Raw genomic sequence first — 18,915 nt, forward strand, 5'->3', positions numbered from 1 at the left:
GTTTTAAGCCACTATTGTGATGCATGTCTTGGGGTTGAATTAATGTTAAAATTAGATTTTTGGTTACATCTGATTTTGAATATCAGCGCAGTAAATTAAATATTAAATATCATAACATATTTATTAATATTTAATTTACTGTGCTGATAACAAAAGTCATAACAAAATGGTAAAATTATGTAAGCATAATGCACATACCCTAATAGGTTTTCCACAGTTTTGCTTGTTAAAAAGTGAGATATAGTCATAGTCATATGGTATGGAAACAGGCCTTTCGGCCCAACTTGCCTCTGCCGACCAAGATGACCCATCTACACTAGTTCCACCTGCCTGCTACTAGTTCCATATCATTCTCAACCTTTTCTATCCATGTACCTGTCCAAATGTCTTTTAAACTCTATATTATATCTTATATTATACTAATGTCTAATATTAGATATGTATAGCTCTTAGGGCTAGTGAAATGAAGGGATATGGGGAGTAAGCAGGAACAGAGTACTGATTGTGGATGATCAGCCATGATCACATTAAATGGCAGTGCTGGCTCGAAATGCCGAAATGCCAGCTCCTGCACCTATTGTCTATGTTTCTAAATGTTGTGACAGTATCTGCCACAACTACCTCCTCCGGCAGCTCGGTCCATACACCTTCCGTTCTTTGTGTGAGAAAGTTGCCCCTCTGGTTCCTATTGTAGATAAAGAACAGGTGGAAAAAGAACATGAAATATAGCCGAGGCATTGCATGGCAAATATTCCATCAGACAACTATATGGAGGTCAAATAGTAAATGAAAAAAATCATATTGGACATTTGAGCTTCTATTCAGATCAGCATGATAATCCCCAACCAAAATATAGTCCTGGAAGATTAACAACAGTTCAGTTTAGTTTAAAGATACAGCACAGAAACAGGCCCTTCGGTCTACCGATTCTGCTCCAACCAGCGATACCCGCATATTAATACTACCCCGCACACACTAGGGACAATTTACACTTACACCAAGCCAATTAACCTACAAACCTGTACGTCTTTGGAGTGTGGGAGGAAACTAAGGGTCTCGGAGAAAATCCACGCAGGTCACGGGGAGAACGCACAAACTCCGTACAGACAGCATCTGTAGTCGGGAACGAACTCGGGTCTCTGGCGCCTAAAGCTCTGTAAGGCAGCAACTCTACCGCTGAGCCACCTAAATAGTTTTAGCAACTGTCAGGGAAACAAAATGACAGCCTGTGAGTTTATTTTTAGCCTTGTTATCTGATGTGCATTTAATAGAAAAACATATCTGGAATGTGCAGTTGAAGTTCATTCGATGACAATGTCAGAACTGCGGATACCAATATAATACCAGTGGAAATGTCATGTTCCTGGGTTGCAAACGTGGGCCTACGATACTGTCAGTAACTGAGATACTGCATGAACTGTTGCACTTAATAATGGCACAGATGAGGGAGAATAAGTGGGCTCCAACTTGTTCACCTATTAGCTGATCAACACTTTCAAAAGCAACTTAAACGCAACAAAATAATTGGAAGCTGTTCACTTGTGAACGCTGGAATTTTAAAATAGAATCTATTATCATTCCTGGGGTAAAATAGAAGGTTGCAGGTTTCTAACAACTAATCCTGTCGGTTGGTGTAAACTGAAATACCTTGCGATTTGCTCTGAAATTTGAAAAATGTTGCGGAGTTAAAACCTGAACATAATCATAATATATCATAATATAGCTAGCAGAAAGCAGGGAAGTCTTACCGACTTAAGTCAGACTTAAAGACGTAGCAAAAAATGAATTTTCCATGGCTCGGAAGATGTAGCCATTGAGTCCTACATGCCAGGAACACTTTGGGTTGCAATCCATGCAGAGTTAGTTACAGTATAAGTAGGGTGTCAATGGGACATCACAAATTGCTCTGGCCTCAGCAGAGTCATGGACTAAAATTGCCCACACCAGCCAACATGTCCCAGCTACACTAGTCCCACCTGCCTGCATTTGGCCCATATCGCTCCAAACCTGTCCGATCCATGTAACCTGTCTAACTGTTTCTTAAATGTTGGGATAGTCCCTGCCTCAACTACCCCCTCTGGCAGCTCAATCCATACAACCATGTGTGAAAAAGCTACCCCTCAGATTCCTATTAAATCTTTTCCCCTTCACAAACCTTGGTCCTTGCTTCACCTACTCTGGGCAAGGGACTCCGTACATCTACCCAATCTATTCCTCTCATGATTTAATACACCTCTATAAGAGCATCCCACATCCTCCTGTGCTCCAAGGAATAGAGTCCCTGCCTGCTCAACATCTCTCTATATCTCAGACTCAGTAGAATAAAATATATTTTGTTTTTGTTCCATATTTAATAATTCCCCAAGGGATGGAGCAAGATGTAGGTATTGGAGGTGAACAGATTGTCCCTGGCTGGTATAATTTAATCCCCTTTGCTTCCTGTTCTCAAGCTCTAGTTTCATTAATGGGTAATTTACAAACATTCTGTTTAAGAATCCTTGTAAGACTCGACATTCAAAACATGACTGATGGTCAATTGATAGCAGGAAAGGTACTGTGTTGAATCAAAAAGCAATCGGAGAATTGCAGAGAATTGAATTAGCAGCTGAGACCATCACACAAACCAACCTCCCTTCCATTGACTCCATCCACACCTCACGCTGCCCTGGCAAGGCCACCAGCACACTCAAGGACCAGTCTCACCCCGGTCACTCACTCTTCACCCCTCTCTCCTCTCCCAACAGGCAAGAGGTACAGAAGTGTAAAAGTGCATACCTACAGATTCAGAGACAGTCTCTTCCCAGCTGTTATCAGATGACTGAATCATCCGTGGAGAGTGGTCATGAGCTGCCGTCTACCTCATTGGAGACCCTCCGGCTATCTTTAATCGGTCTTTACTGGACTTTATCTTGCACTAAACGTTATTCCCTGTATCCTGTATCTGTATACTGTGGATGGATTGATTGTAATTATGTGCAGTCTTTCCACCTACTGGATAGCAGGCAACAAAAAAAGCATTTCACTGTAGAGTTTAGTTTATTATCACATGTACCGAGGTACAGTGAAAAGCTGCTGCATGCTAACCATTCTGCGGAAAGACTATACATGATTACAATCGAGCCATCCGGGAACCTGTTCCTCGGTACACCTGACAATAAACTAAAAAATAATGTAAACTTAAACATAAAAGAATCTTTCAATAAAATCATATTTGGCATGTAGGGTAGAGTGACATTTGCATTCAAGTCATGTACATGTTGACATCCCTGTACTTACCAGAAGGCTTGTAACTCACATGAGAAATCAGACTTCTTCTGCGGTTGTACACAACCCTTTCTGAAGGATGGTTCCACCTGTCATCCTGCCTCTGTTGTTCTGTTGACCATAGAAACATAGAACATAGGTGCAGGAGTAGACCATTTGGCCCTTCGAGCCAGCACCCCCAATCAATATGATCATGGCTGATCATCCAAAATCAGTACCCCGTTCCTGCTTTCGCCCCATATCCCTTGATTCCGTTAGCCCAAAGAGTTATATCTAATTCTCTCTTGAAAACATTCAGTGAATTGGCCTCCACTGCCTTCTGTGGCAAAGAATTCCACAGATTTGCCACTCTGGGTAAAAAGGTTTTTCCTCATTTCAGTCCTGAATGGCCTATCCATTATTCTTAAACTGTGACCCCTGGTTCTGGTCTCCCCCAACGTGGGGAACAATTTTCCTGCATCTAACCTGTCCAATCCCCTAATAATTTTATATGTTTCTATAAGATCCCCTTTTATCCTAAATTCCAGCGAATGTAAGCCCAGTCGATCCATTCTTTGGACCAAGGCTTTGAAGGTTTGAGTTTTGCATGTGCCAGGATGAGTCAAAGAAAATTAATTGCTTGTTGCCTTTCACAAGCGTTTTATCAATATAGAGGGGAGAGGGGTTCAAGAGGCTGTTTCTAGCCTAATTATACAATCAGGCCCCTTGTTTCTCCTTGTCTCAGCTTCAACACTCTCCTTTGTCCTAACATAAGTAAGGATGGTTCCTAGAGCAGGAATCAGCTATCACAAGAAAGAAATGTTCAGTGCCCTTCAGCATTGATCCAACAAAGTTGTGGGCTTTTTCTTCACTTTTCTCACTTTCTATTGAATCTCAGCTGATGTCTCCTTGTTCTCAACAGCTATAATTATATCATCTGTTTAATTCAAGCAAATGTGACGCCTAGCTGGCATTGGATGTTTATATGTTCTTTATGTAAAGGACATGAACTATAGAACTATATTTTGGTTGTTTTCTGAAAATGTTCAAAACAAAGGAAAGAAAATATCATAAGATATTATGACATATATACTAAGATAGACATGGGAGAAAATTAGGCCATTTGGCCCATCAAGTCTGCTCCTCTCTCTCCATCTCTCTCCCCCCTCCACCCCCCACCCTGCTCCTTCCTTTCCACCCTCTCCCCCCTCTCCCTCTACCTCTCCCTCTACACGCACACACTCGAGACAGACCCGTAGGTCTTTGGAATGTGGGAGGAAACCGGAGCACCCGGAGAAAACCCACGTGGTCACGGGGAGAACGTACAGACAGCACCTGTAGTCAGGATCGAACCCGGGTCTCCGGCGTTGTAAGGCAGCAACTCTGCCGCACAGCTCCACTGTGCCGTTCATGAAAATGAAAAAAAAATTGTTTGACAGCCCTTTTGATGTGCAGCATAATATTATGAATTATGATGCCATAATACTCATGTTCAATATTTCCCTTCTGTTTTCTTCCAGATGGTTTAACAGACTGCACGGACCCGGACTGCTGCAGACAAACCATTTGTTACACTGGACAGCTCTGCCAAGGATCACCTGACCCACTTGACCTGATTCAGCAAAGCCAATTGCCCTTTCCCTTCCACCCCCCAAGACTCTTCTATGATAGAATCAAGTTCCTGGTTGGCAAAGGGAATACCCATGTGCTCCCCAATGATGGTCTGTTTCACAGCAAGTAATTGCAGCTCTTTAATTCTCTACAGTATCTATCAACATTTCTGAATCAAAGTGACATGTATAAATTGCAAGATTATAAATGCTGAATACAAATTACTAGGATCATTCAGCTTTGATAACAAGGTCTGGTACACACAAAGAGTGTGTAACGGTATTGATTAGTAAGGGGGCGATGTCAGGAGAATGGGGTGGAGAGGAAAAGATAGATCAGTCATTATTGAATGGTGGAGTAGACATGATGGGCCGAATGGCCTAATTCTGCTTCTAAAACTGCTGAACTTATGAAAAGTCCATCTTGTTTTCAGTCAGATCGTTCCCACATTGCCGTTCCATTATATCTCTCTCCGGATTACAATCCCTTTGTTAGGCTAAACGTTATTCCCTTAATATGTATCTATACACTGTAAATGGCTTGATTGGAATTGTTGTATTGTCTTTCCGCTGACTGGTTAGTACGCAACAAAAGCTTTTCACTGTACCTTGGTACAGGTGACAATAAACTAAACTAAACTAAACTATTAAAACCTTAAAGACATATTTTCAGAATTTTTGTTAAAAACTCCGGGCATTCCCAACACCTATTGACGGTGAGTGACCTGTGCATTTGTGTCAATTCAACATTGCTTTTCCATTACACTTCTACCTCCCCTCTACTTTACAACCCCCCCTGGTTAATGTATTAAAACCTTTATCTTAAAGATGCATTTGCATCATATCATATCATACTTTAGTAGCCAAGTATGTTTTGTAACATACGAGGAATTTGATTTTTTTGTCATAGATCCCAAACTAATATTCATTTTCAGGTCTTGGTGTTGAGGGGTTAAGGCGAAACAAATGTCCCACTAAAATGAGCAATCAAATTATTGAAGTTACTGTGTTTCCAAATGTTGATGGAAGTCTTGAAGATATGGGGAAAAAAGCCAGAAGTGATAAGATGGTGTTTCATTTTTTTGTGTCAGGAGTTCAGTTCAGTTCAGTTTTGGTTTAGTTTATTTTCACGTGTACCGAGGTACGGTAAAAAGCCTTTGTTGCGTGCTATCCAGTCAGCAGAAAGACGGTCTGAAGAAGGGTTTCGGCCCGAAACGTTACCTATTTCCTTCGCTCCATAGATGCTGCTGCACCCGCTGAGTTTCTCCAGCACTTTTGTGTACCAGCAGAAAGACAATACTTGATTACAATCGAGCCATTTACAGTGTGAAGATACATGATGATGGAATAACGTTTCGTGCAAGGTGAAGCCAGCAAGGTCCAGTCAAGGATGGTACGAGGGTCACCAAAGAGGGAGGTAGTAGTACAGCACTGCTCTCTGGTTGTGGTAGGATGATTCAGGAGATCTAATTCTTCTAGAAAAAACTAAATTCCATTTCAGAGGACAGTCTTTACTGTTATGCTCAGCTGGGAACACAATATAGAAAACAGACTTAGCTTAGCGCGATCATAGAAGCTCAATAAAATCCATCACCTTCATGCAATTAGTCCGAAGACTTGTAAAGTAAAACTTCACTCAAACTCCTGGATTTCCCCGTGGCAGTTAAAATATATAGTCCGTCATGATTGCAGGGTGACTAATTTCATAATCCTCCATGACTTCCCTATTATGTTCAGCCGAATAAGACGGATATTACAGAAACTGATATTTGTCATGTTTATGGGCATTTTAATCAAAAGGCATTTTACTGTTTCATAATTTGCAAAGGCATTTGGCAAAATTGACTTCAGCAATACATTTATTACTTCAAACGGTAGATATGATGTTTCTGAATTTGCTTCACAATTTGTCACACGTCTCCTCTCCATACATTGAAGGTCAGTGGTCATCAAACACAATTGAATGGGAATCAAATGTCTTGGATGGTGGTGTAGAAGGATGACTTCTTTTTAGATTAGTTCAGAGATACAGCGTGGAAACAGGCCCTTTGGCCCACTGAGTTCCCACCAATTCAGCAATCCCCACACATTAACACTATCTTGCACTATGGACAATTTTTAACATTTATATCAAGCCAATGAACCTCCAAATCTGTACGTCTTTGGAGTGTGGGAGGAAACTGAAGATCTCGGAGAAAACCCACGCAGGTCACGGTGAGAACGTACAAACTCTGTACAGACCGCACCAGTAGTCGGGATCGAACCCGGGTCTTTGGCGCTGTAAGGCAGCAACTCCACTGCTGCCCAATTGAAATATCTACTTCCAGTTTCTAGTTAAATTATCTGGAGCAAGTTTGCATCCAGTGCCAATGCATAAGCATGGTGGTTACCATGAAGACATTGTGCAAATGCGGCTCACAATCATTTAGTTCATATTGTCGATATAATCCAGGATCGTAATCTAGAATCTAGGGGTGGCGCAGCAATAGAGTTGCTGCCTAACAGCGCCAACGACCCGGTTCGAACCTGATCACGGATGCTGTCTGTACGGAGTTTGTACGTTCTCCCCATGACATGCGTGGGTTTTCTCCAGGATCTCCGTTTTCCTCCCACACTCCAAAGACGTACAGGTTTGTAGGTTAATTGGCTTGGGTATAATTGTAAATTGTCCCCAGTGAGTGTAGGATAGTGTTAGTGTGCAGGGATCGCTGGTCAGTGCGGGCACGGTGGGCCGAAGGGCCTGTTTCTGTGCTGCAACTCTAAACTAAACTAAGCTAAATATTGTCCACAGCAACATTCACAGTCTTGAAAGATACAACTTGACAACAAACTATAACATTCATGCGATGGATGTAATGGTGGATTTGGACATTGACGGGCACCCATTTCTTATCTGTTACCTTTAACCGAGCAGATGGAAAGGGCAATCGCCCAAAAGCATTTGTGTAGGAAGGAACTGCAGATGCTGGTTTAAACCGAAGATAGACACAAAAATGCTGGAGTAACTCAGCGGGACAGGACAGCATCTCTGGAGAGAAGGAATGGGTGACGTTTCGGCTCAAGACCCTTCTTCAAACTGAAGTTCTGCAATTCCGTTTGGCGCAGACTCTGTGGGCCAAAGGGCCTGTTTCTGCGCTGTATCTCGAATCTAAACTAAACAAAGTAAATGGAATAGTTGAAATTTGCATTGTGTTTATCTGCATGCTTTCCCCTTTCAGCAGCGTCTGTGTGGTTCGAGGGCAGGTGATCGCTGTGGATGAAACCCCACTGGTCGGTGTGAACATCAGCTTCCTGAACCATGAAGACTATGGGTACACCATCAGCCGACAGGATGGCAGGTGCAGCAGAATGATTTTCATTACTCCTTCCGTCTCACTTACCAAGCCATGCATGCTGAATCAAATGTACATGGTAGATGTGTATATAGCATCATAAGATGCCAACTGATGCCCATCATGTATTGTCTTTCGCTGAGTAGATAGCACGCAACACGCAACCTTGGTACTCGTGACAATAAACTAGACTGAACCAAAGAGCCATAATACTGGGCGCAGCGGTAGAGTTGCTGCCTTACCCAGGTTCGATCCTGACTAAGGGTGCTGTCTGTACGGAGTTTGTACGTTCTCCCCGTGACCGTGTGGGTTTTATACGGGTGCTCTGGTTTCTTCCCACACTCCAAAGCCATACAGGTTTATCAGGCAATGAGACCCGTGTTCGATCCATGCCATGGGTTTGTACATTTTCATTGTGACTGTGTGAGTTTTCTCCTCCCAAAGACGTGCGGATTTGTAGGTTAATTGGCTTCTGTAAATTGCCCCCAAATGCATCGGGAGTGGATGAGAAAGTGGGATAACATAAAACGAGTGTGTTCGGGTGATCGATGGTCAGCATGGACTCAGTGGACCGAAGGGCCTGTTTCCACACTGTATCTTTGAACTTAAATGTAGCTGATTCTATTATAATAGCTAACAAGATCTTTCTGATAGAGAAACTACCTTAAAAGGCTTGTTGAATCTGGAATACTATACATTTTTATATCAACTTAATTGAATTGTTCAAGCGCTCTTGTTGCCTTTTAGGCGAAGTGTCAGAATAAACTGTAAATGTGTTTCCCCATTATTACCAAGCTTATATTTTGATTACATTTTCCAAACTCTGCCATGAAGCAAGAAATAACTCAAGATTAACTAGCATTTTATCTCATTTTTTTACATGCAATCCACAAGACCAGATCTTCTGGATATTTGTAAATTAGTTTTATAAACTAAATGAATGGATGAACGAATTAGTTTATTGGCCAAGTGTGTACACATACAAGGAATTTGCCTTGGTGCTCCGCTCGCAAGTAACAACAGTAAATAATTAAGAATAAAACATAAAACATGAAAACATTAAGAATAAAACATTATAGTTTAAACATGTGAATGAAATAAAATACCAGAGGAAAAGGAGGCAACAGACGTTTGGTTAATGAGTAGGCTTCTGCTCATGGAATATGCAAAAGGAATCCGAAACTTTTGACATAGGATATTAATCCACAATGAACACATGTTACAGTCAAAGGCAAACTTTGGGTGTGTTCAAAGTTGGTTTAGGTCATTACAGTCAAAGTTATGAATATTAAGAATATTAAGAATATGGGATATGCCATTTAGGACTGAGATGAGAACAAAAAATCACCCAGACAGTTTTAAATCTGTGGAATTCTCTGCCACAGAAGGCAGTGGAGGCCAATTCACTGGATGTTTTCAAGAGAGAGTTAGATTTAGCTCTTATTGCTAACGGAATCAAGGGATATGGGGGAAAAGCAGAAACAGGGTAATGATTTTAGATGTTCAAAAGGGAACTGCAGATGCTGGAATATCGAAGGTACACAAAATTGCTGGGGAAACTCAGCGGGTGCAGCAGCATCTATGGAGCGAAGGAAATAGGCGACGTTTCGGGCCGAAGTCTGAAGAAGGGTTTCGGCCCGAAACGTCGCCTATTTCCTTCGCTCCATAGATGCTGCTGCACCCGCTGAGTTTCTCCAGCATTTTTGTGTACCTAATGATTTTAGATGATCAGCCATGATTATATTGAATGGCGGTGCTGGCTCGAAGGGCCGAATAGCCAACTCCTGCACTTCTTTTGTTTCCATGACAACTGTTATGCACAGATGATGTTCAGATCAAATCTAACTTTTCAACATTTACTTATTTGTGACCCTTTCTCTCTCTTTAACTACCAGTTTTGATCTCGTGGCAATTGGAGGGATCTCCATCACGCTAGTCTTTGAGCGCGCCCCCTTCATCACGGTAAACCGCACCCTCTGGTTGCCATGGAACAGGTTTGTCGTTATGGATAAAGTCATCATGAAGAGAACAACATCTAATCCTCCTTTCTGCGACCTCAGTAGCTTCTCGACTCTGAATCCGATTGTTCTTCCTTCGCCGCTGACCACGTTTACGGGATCTTGTCCGCAGCGAGGACCTGCCATCCCAGAAATACAAGTAGGAATCAATGCTTCTCCATCTTTTGGTACATGTATTACAGGTGTATGAATATGATGCTTCCACTAGTGGGAGAGTCTAGGACCAGAGACCACAGCCTCAGAATTATAGGATGTTCTTTTAGGAAGTAGATGGGGAGGAATCTCTTTAGTCAGAGGGTGGTGGTCAAGGCAATGGATATTTTTAAGGCAAAGAGAGAAATAGATAAATTCTTGATTAGTACCGGTGTCAAGCGTTAATGGGAGAAGGCAGGAGAATGGGGTTAAGAGGGAATGATTGATCAACCATGATGAAATGGCGGAGTAGATTTGATGGGCTGAATGGTCTAATTCTGCTCCTGTAACTTCTGAACTTATATTATTGTACTTGTGGGGTCAGGAAACATTCCAAAATTGAAATATAAGTTTAAAATAATGAAGATTAATGCAAAAAGAAGAATCACAATGTATGTCCTACTATATTTATATATAGTATATTTATATAGTATATATATATATACATATACATATACATATATATATATATATTTTTTTTTATAGTAGGTCTAAAGAAGGGTCTTGACCAGAAAAGTCACCTATTCCTTTTCTCCCGAGATGCTGCCTGACCCGCTGAGTTACTCCAGCAATTTTGTGTCTATCTTCGGTGTAAACCAGTATCTACAGTTGCTTCCTACACATATATATTTCTACTAAGCTTACATTTTGCTTCTAATTCTATCATAAAATATAGGTACATTTTCTAACCGCAAGCAATGTGGAACATAGAATCAGAAAAACATGTTTTTACTTACTTCAAAGTAACAAAGACCTCTACTTTCTTCAAAACATTATCCTTCGAGCGCAGGAGGCTAAGGGGTGACTTTATAGAGGTGTGTAAAATCATCGATTGTGCGAATGCACAGTCTTTTACCCAGGGTTGGGGGAATCAAGAACCAGAGGGTACAGGTTTATGGTGAGAGGGGAAAGACTTAATAGCAACCTGATTACTTGGAACCTGAGGGGTGACCTTTTCATAATGAGGGTTGTGGTTATATGGAATGAGCTGTCAGAGGTGGTAGTTGAGGCAGGTACGATAACAACATTAAAAAGACATTCAGACACCAATGCGCATGGACTGTTCGGTGAACTTTTGTGGCTTTGTCGGCGCCAGAAACGTGGCGACTCTTGAGGTCTGCAGTACGGTTTTATCGGGTTCTGTGCATTTCACCGTACCTAGGTACATGTGGCAGTAAAATATCACTGACTGATTGAATTGGACAGGAGAGGTTTAAGGACATGGGCCAAACGCAGGATAATGGGACTAGCTTAGATGCGGTATTTTGGTCGGCATGGACGAGATGGGCCGAAGGACCTGTTTCTGTGCTGTATAACAGGTAGAATTCACGTCAACCCGGGCGTAAAATGAATCATTATTTACCCGAAACGTCACTCATTCCTTCTCTCCAGAGACGCTGCCTGTCCCACTGAGTTACTCCAGCTTTTTGTGTCTATCTTCGGTTTAAACCAACATCTGCAGTTCCTTCTTACAGATTTAAAACTACATACCTACTATAATTCAGGAAAGAGAGAACCATAGTCTGTTAACAAACACTTATCCAACATTTACATGGCTTCCCGGGATCACAGTCTGAATGTAACTGTTTCTCCTCTAAGAATGAATCAGTCTGTTCAACGGGTAGCAAGACCTGCATAACAATCAGGACTGAACTCATATGTAGCACATAACGTACACTGCAGATAAGTGCTGAGAAACAGCCTTACCAACAGATAAGATTTAACAAACACGATATTATCTTCACAAAATCCATCAACAATTGGTGATCCATCATTGACCAGAAATATATAGACTAATCACATGAATATTGTGTTTATGAGGGCAGATCAACGGCTGGTATCTTTGGACAATACGATCACTCATAACTCCCAAAGTCAACTGTTAAAGCTGAGATTTATTAAACAACGCTCGACATTAACTGTCGCTATTCAATAGTAAATATACCTCAGCTACTCTGAGCAGAGAGACACTCTTCTGAATGGCTTAGCTCTAACTTTTAGGCTCCCTTCATTCATCCGAGTTTTTAGAATGAAAGTGGTTGCTTTCAAGGCCGTCACAGTGGCGCAGCGGTAGAGTTGCTGCCTTACAGCACCAGAGTCCCGTGTTTGATCGTGACTGCGGGTGCAGTTTGTACGGAGTTTGTACGTTCTCCTTGTGACTGCGAGCGTTTTCTCCGGGCACTCCAGTTTCCTCCCACACCCCAAAGACGTGCAGATTTGTAGGTTAATTGGCTTCAGTAAAAATTATCAATTGTCCCGAGCGTGTGTAGGACAGTGCCAGTGTACAGGGATCGCGGGTTGCTGTGGTCTTGGTGGACGGAAGGGCCTGTTTCCCCGCTGTATCTCTAAACTAAACTAAACTAATCTAAAATAAATAATATAAATTTACTTTGGTAGTTTGAAAACTTAAGTCAAATTATTTTCTTACTTTATATCTCTGGAATTCTCTGCCACATAATGTAGTTGAGGCCAGTTCATTGGCTATATTTAAGAGGGAGTTAGATGTGGCCCTTGTGGCTAAAGGGATCAGGGGGTATGGAGAGATGGCAGGTACAGGATACTGAGTTGGATGATCAGCCATGATCATATTGAATGGTGGTGCAGGCTCGAAGGGCCGAATGGCCTACTCCTGCACGTATTTTCTATGTTTCTATGTTTCTATATTTTGGTGACACTTATGTATTGTCATTAATCTGCCTCAAAATGTATTTAATTTTCTTGGTCATAAAACAATTATGATTCCAGTGGCCATTGCACTGTTGATAGTTCTTCATTCAGAAATGGCTAGAGGACCTAATCTATAATTGAGATCTAATTGAGTCTGGAGAACGGAATCGGCCTGGCCTGACCTGCTGAGTTACTCCAGCATTTGGTGACCTTTTGCATATAAAAAGCATTGGCAGTTTCTAGGTTCTAATTTACAATGCATTTTATAAGGCATAAATTATGACTTTTGCCTTGAGAGCTGTAGGAAAATCCACTCTAAAGGAAAAATATTTAATAAGATATAATTAAACAACAAACAGTATTGATCCAGGGACTGGACAGTCCAAGAGCTGCCTCTTTTGGCTACTTACAATAAAGACAATGTGTAATCATTTTCAGTGCTGACGTAAATAACAATCATCTCTTCGGTTTCACAAAACACAATTACACGGCCATTAATGTCATCTTTTGACGGAGGAACTAATAATATAGGGGAGTTTCCATTTCTCTCGTGAATCACCAGTGCTACTTCCTGACCTGGCTTATTCATAGAGTCTGGCGTTTTATACCTGTCACTGGGGAATAGGTAAGAAGGATCTACAGAGGTTGATTTTCATCAAAGATAGAAACAAAATGTTGGAGTAACTCAGTGGGACAGGCAGCATCTCTGTGGGGAAGGAATGGGTGATGTTTTGGGTCAATAGACAATAGATAGTAGGCCATTCGGCCCTTCGAGCCAGCACCGCCATCCACTGTGATCATGGCTGATCATCCACAATCAGTACCCCGTTCCTGCCTTCTCCCCATATCCCTTGACTCCGCTATCTTTAAGAGCCCTATCTAACTCTCTTGAAAGCATCCAGAGGGGTCAAGGAAAGAGCGTTCACGTCACAGCCCTGTTTCCACCAATCTTCCCATCATCACGCACAAGAAACACAAGAAGTGACAAGATAGACACCGTTGTGTGCAGATGCCGAGAAGTGTGTCCACCTCTGGCTGAACAACTTCTAATCTTGTATGTGGACTCGATAAGAAGAAGAAGCTTGAACAGAATTGGCCTCCACTGAGGCAGAGAATTCCACAGATTCACAACTCTCTGGGTGAGAACGTTCTTCCTCATCTCCGTTCTAAATGGCCTACCCCTTATTCTTAAACTGTGGTCCCTGGTTCTGGACTGATAAAGCTACTCCAGCACTTTTGTGGATTTTTTTTGGTAAACCAGCATCTGCAGTCCCTTGTTTCTCCAATTTAGAGTCATAGAGTGAGACAGTATGGTAACAGGCCCTTCGGCCTAACTTGCCTACACTGACCAACACGTCCCATCTACACTAGTCCCACTTGCCTTCATTTGGCCCACATCCCTCGAAACTTGTCCTATCCATGTACCTGTCTAACTGCTTCTGAAACATCGCGATAGTACCTGCCTCAACTACCTCAGCTCGTTCCATACATCCGCCACCGTTTGTGTGAAAAAGTTGCCCCTCAGATTTCTATAAAATCTTTCCCTCCTCACCTTAAAGAGGTTTTGCCATTATCTTGAAGGCAGGTAGACTGAGGACTATTGACTGGATTACATTTCACCAAAGGTCTTGCGCATTGGGATGCCCATAAACCTTGGAGCTAAATGCCACTTAAACATTCTCAGCCGATCACTAGTTTGCAGCTATCAAAGTTAATTGACAACAAATCACATGGGACTTGCTGAGTTCAGTATTGTCGATGATTATTCCCTTCATGTCCATTCCTGGGATCACAGGCGCTAATTTATTATTTCCAGCAATTCACTTGCAAATCAAATGGAATTGTGACCTTCACAGCTGATGAAACACAATCGTTCTCAGCATAGTAGGAGGAAGGACCGATGTACGTTATTTGAAATAGTTGCCTTCCAAAATGTGGAACGTGGCAGAATTCTAGCAGCCCAACAAGACAAGGAGAACATTTTCAAACTGTGATTTCTATAAAGTGACTTGCTGAGCAATTGACCAAATGTGCTTTCATTATATGATGATAGAGAAAATAGACACAAAATGCTGGGGCAGCTCAACGGGACAGGCAGCATCTCTGGATAGAAGGAATGGGTGGCGTTTCGGTTCGAGACCATGTTTCAGATTGAGAATCAGGGGCGAGTGAGACACAGAGATAAGGAAGTGTAAGGTGTGAACACGAGACATCAAAGGGGATGATGTTCAAGAAAAATGTAGAATAGATCATTGTTAGCTCGGGGAAGCTGACAACGAAGCATGCAGAGATAACATATCATCAGAGGGACAGTCAGACTGGTCGGAGAACTAGGAAGGGGGAGGGATGGAGGGAGAGGGAAAGCAAGGGTAAATTGAAGTTAGGGAAGTCAAAATTCCTACCGCTGGGGTGCAAGCTACCCGAGCGAAATATGAGGTGCTGTTCCTCCAATTTGTGCTGTGTTTCACTCTGATGGAGGAGGCCCAGGACAGAAAGGTCAGTGTGGGAATGGGAGGGGGAATGAAAGTGTTTAGTAACCGGGAGATCAGGTAGGTTTAGGCGGACTGAGCGGAGGTGTTCAGCTAAACGAGCGCCGAGCCTGCGCTTGGTCTCGCCGATATATAGGAGTCCACACCTGGAACAGCGGATTATCTATCTTCGTTGTAAACCAGCATCTGCAGTTCCTTCCTACACAAACTGTATGAAGTTAGAGATTTTGTGCAACTTGATCTGAAATGGTATTCTATCCCGTTTATGGATTTCTTGCTGAAAGTTACATGCATTAATATTAAGACTTAAATCGAATGAATGATTGATGCTTTATTTTCACACGTGCCATGTCACAGTGAAATTCTTTCACACACAAAGTGTGCAAGGATTCGCCATGTATAGTGGAATTGCTGCTGGCCACCTCGTGAAGCGACATACGATGGTCAGGTGTGTGGCGCCACGAGACGGCGGTAGTGGGCCCACCAAATCGACGTGGACGTAGGAAACGGCCAGAGGGAACCACGAAATCCTGCACTGGCGCTCGCACATGTTGCTGGACCTTCGACGTCGGGCAGAAAATACAGACTCTGGCCCAAGCCGTGACCTGCTTACGAAGGCCCTGCCAGACAAACTTGTCCACCACCAACGCAGATGTCGTCTGGATGGAAAGGTTGTGTCAGACCAGGGATAGCGTTGAATATCCGTCGCCACCAACTCACAGGGACAATAGGGCGTGGTCTCCCGGTGGACACGTCACAGAGGACCAACACCCCTGCCGGACCGAAAGGGACATCGGTTGCTCGAAAACGGGGGGGTCGGGAGCTCCGAGAAATTGGTGAGCAGTGAGGTATACGGGCCATCCTCATCAACCACCGCACCCAGCTGCGGGCTGGAAGGGTCTGTGGGCCGCGGGGTTGCGGGCCTGGGGGACTATGGAGGGATGAGACGCCGGCCCCACACGGCCACCAGTAGCGAAAAGGTCCGAAGGAATTCGGCGCCCAGCAACGGCTGGGAAACCTCCGCGACGGTGAAAGTCCATGAATACGGGCGGGAGTCAAAAATGAGAGAGAGAGTCCGCGTGCCGTACGTGCGGATGGGGCTACTGTTGACAGCAGTCAGGACGGGGCCTTGCTTACCGGCAGGGGTGTCCTGTCCAGTCGGGCGGAAGATGTTCACCATGGCCCCGTTGTCCACGAGGAAGCTAAGTCCAGAACAGCGATCCCGAATGTAGGGGCGGTGATTCTGGCTGATCACGATGGCCTCTACTGACGATCGGCCGAGGCATTTGCCGCAAATGAGCAGGGGGCGCGGAATCGACGGGCCTCGGCACCCCAGCGTACCACGGTCACCGGCAGGCGGCCGCGGCGCGGCGAGGGCAGCGGTGGGTTGGACGTCTCTGCGAGGCTGCTGGTGCCTGGGTGTGGTCACACAGCTGATGGACCCGCCGTCCTGCTGTTTGGCGAGCCATAGTTCGTCGGCCCGTTCGGCGAGCTGCAGGAGATCAGCGAAGTCCGAACCCACGAGGAGCAGGCGGATGTCGTCGGGCATCTGCTCCAGGAAGGCCTGCTCGAACAGCAGGCAGGTGGCCATCCATCAAGGCGAGCATCTCGCTCATGAGCGCGGACGGCTTTCGATCGCCGAGGCCGTCCATATGGAGCAGGCGGGCAGCGCGATCGCGGCGGCTGAGCCCAAATGTGTGGAGCAGCAGCGCCTTGAGGCCCTCGTGCTTGCTGATCACGGGAGGATCCTGCAAGTATGGCAGCAAACGTGTTGCCGTCTCTTGGCTAATCGCCCCAACCACGTTGAAATATCGGCTGGCGTCCGCAAGATTATTTCTGATTTCGAATTGGGCCTCAATGACGGCAAACCACACTTGAGGCTGCACCGCCCAGAAAACGGGCAGTTTCAGGCCCACAGCATTTTGTTGGGTAGGCTGGGCGTCTGGGTTAGCGGCTGCATTCATGATCGAGGTCCGAATTGACGATCGGACCTGCGGGGTCACCACTTTGAGTCGTGAGACGACACAGTTGAGTGAAAATGAATTCTTTATTTAGAACGTTAAACAAAGCGTTTCTTCACAACCGCGTTCTGAGTCGGCCAAACACAACTAAGCTCCTTCTACACGGGTGGATCTCGACTGATTAACAATCCAAAAACCCGCGAAAATGCGCCCGCGATCACGTGACCCCGCCAGCCAACAGCGAGGGTTCATGTTGCCCCAAGCCACCACTAGGTGCCGCTACAGTTTCTTCATTCCACTCATTCACATAAATTGTTAAAAGAGAAGTCTCACACTGATATCATTCATTACATGTGAGGTTGTTACATGTTATTACATTTACGAGGATATTGCCAGGACTCGAGGGCCTGAGCTGTAGGGAGAGGTTGAGCAGGCTAGGACTCTATTCCTTGGAGCGCAGGAGGATGAGGGGTGATGTTGTGGAGGTGTATAAAATCATGAGAGGAATAGCTTGGATAAACGTTCAGTCTTTTGCCAAGCGTAAGGGGAATCAAGAACCAGAGGATGTTGGTTTAAAGTGAGGGGGGAAATGTTTAATAGGAATCGGACTGCTAACTTTTTTACACAGTGGTGGGTGTATGGAAGGACCTGCCCGAGGAGATAGTTAAAGCAGGTACTATCACAACGTTTAAGAAACATTTAGACAGGTACATGGATAGGACAGGTTTAGGGGAATATGGGCCAAACGCAGGCAGGTGGGACTAGTGTAGATCGGACATGTTGGTCGGTGTGGATAAATTGAACTGAGGGCCTGTTTCCACACTGTATGACTCCCAGGTAGTGCTTGTTTTGTGGTTAATAAGGAGCTGGCACGCCTACAGCATTCCATGCAATGCCATTGACTGCTGCACATCAAGTTTGTTTTTAATTTGTTAGAGGTGCTGGCACACCATACCGTCACGAACAAAGCATTGCTCCCAAGTTAAATGATCTTTCTGCCGAAGGATATGGGTTTTTCCCGTTCATGTACAAACAAGGAACCGCAGTTGCTGCTTTACAAAAGAACAGACACAAATGCCTCTATAAACTGCCCCAATTTTGTGGGGAGTGGATGAGAAAGTGGGATAACAAAGAACAAGTGTGAGCGGGCATGGACTCCGTGGGCCGAAGGGCCTGTTCCTGTACCGTACTGTTCTAATATAAAAACTCAGATCTTCAAGGTCATAGTGTCACAGAGAGAGTCATACAGCGTGGAAAGGAGCCCTTCGGCCCTACTTGCCCACACCGACCAACATGTCCCATCTACACTAATCCCACCTGCCGCCATAACCTCATTCGGCCCATATCCCTCTAAACCTTCCTTATCCTGGTTCCTGTCTAAATGTTTCTTAAAGGTAAAAAAG

The 18,915-nt window shown here is 44.0% G+C and overlaps 1 protein-coding gene across 2 annotated transcripts in view; it reads left to right on the top strand.

The window, feature by feature from the left end:
* tenm1 (teneurin transmembrane protein 1) overlaps window positions 1-18,915 on the top strand; it is an 824,829-nt gene that overhangs the window by 684,819 nt on the left and 121,095 nt on the right. For both annotated transcript variants that reach the window (XM_033030732.1, XM_033030733.1), the window contains 3 exons: window positions 4,764-4,980; window positions 8,072-8,191; window positions 10,081-10,342. In XM_033030732.1, the coding sequence (XP_032886623.1) occupies window positions 4,764-4,980; window positions 8,072-8,191; window positions 10,081-10,342 (599 nt within the window). The remainder of the gene's footprint in view (window positions 1-4,763; window positions 4,981-8,071; window positions 8,192-10,080; window positions 10,343-18,915) is intronic.

Source organism: Amblyraja radiata, chromosome 12 (genome assembly GCF_010909765.2).
Source record: "Amblyraja radiata isolate CabotCenter1 chromosome 12, sAmbRad1.1.pri, whole genome shotgun sequence".
Lineage (NCBI taxonomy): Eukaryota > Metazoa > Chordata > Chondrichthyes > Rajiformes > Rajidae > Amblyraja > Amblyraja radiata.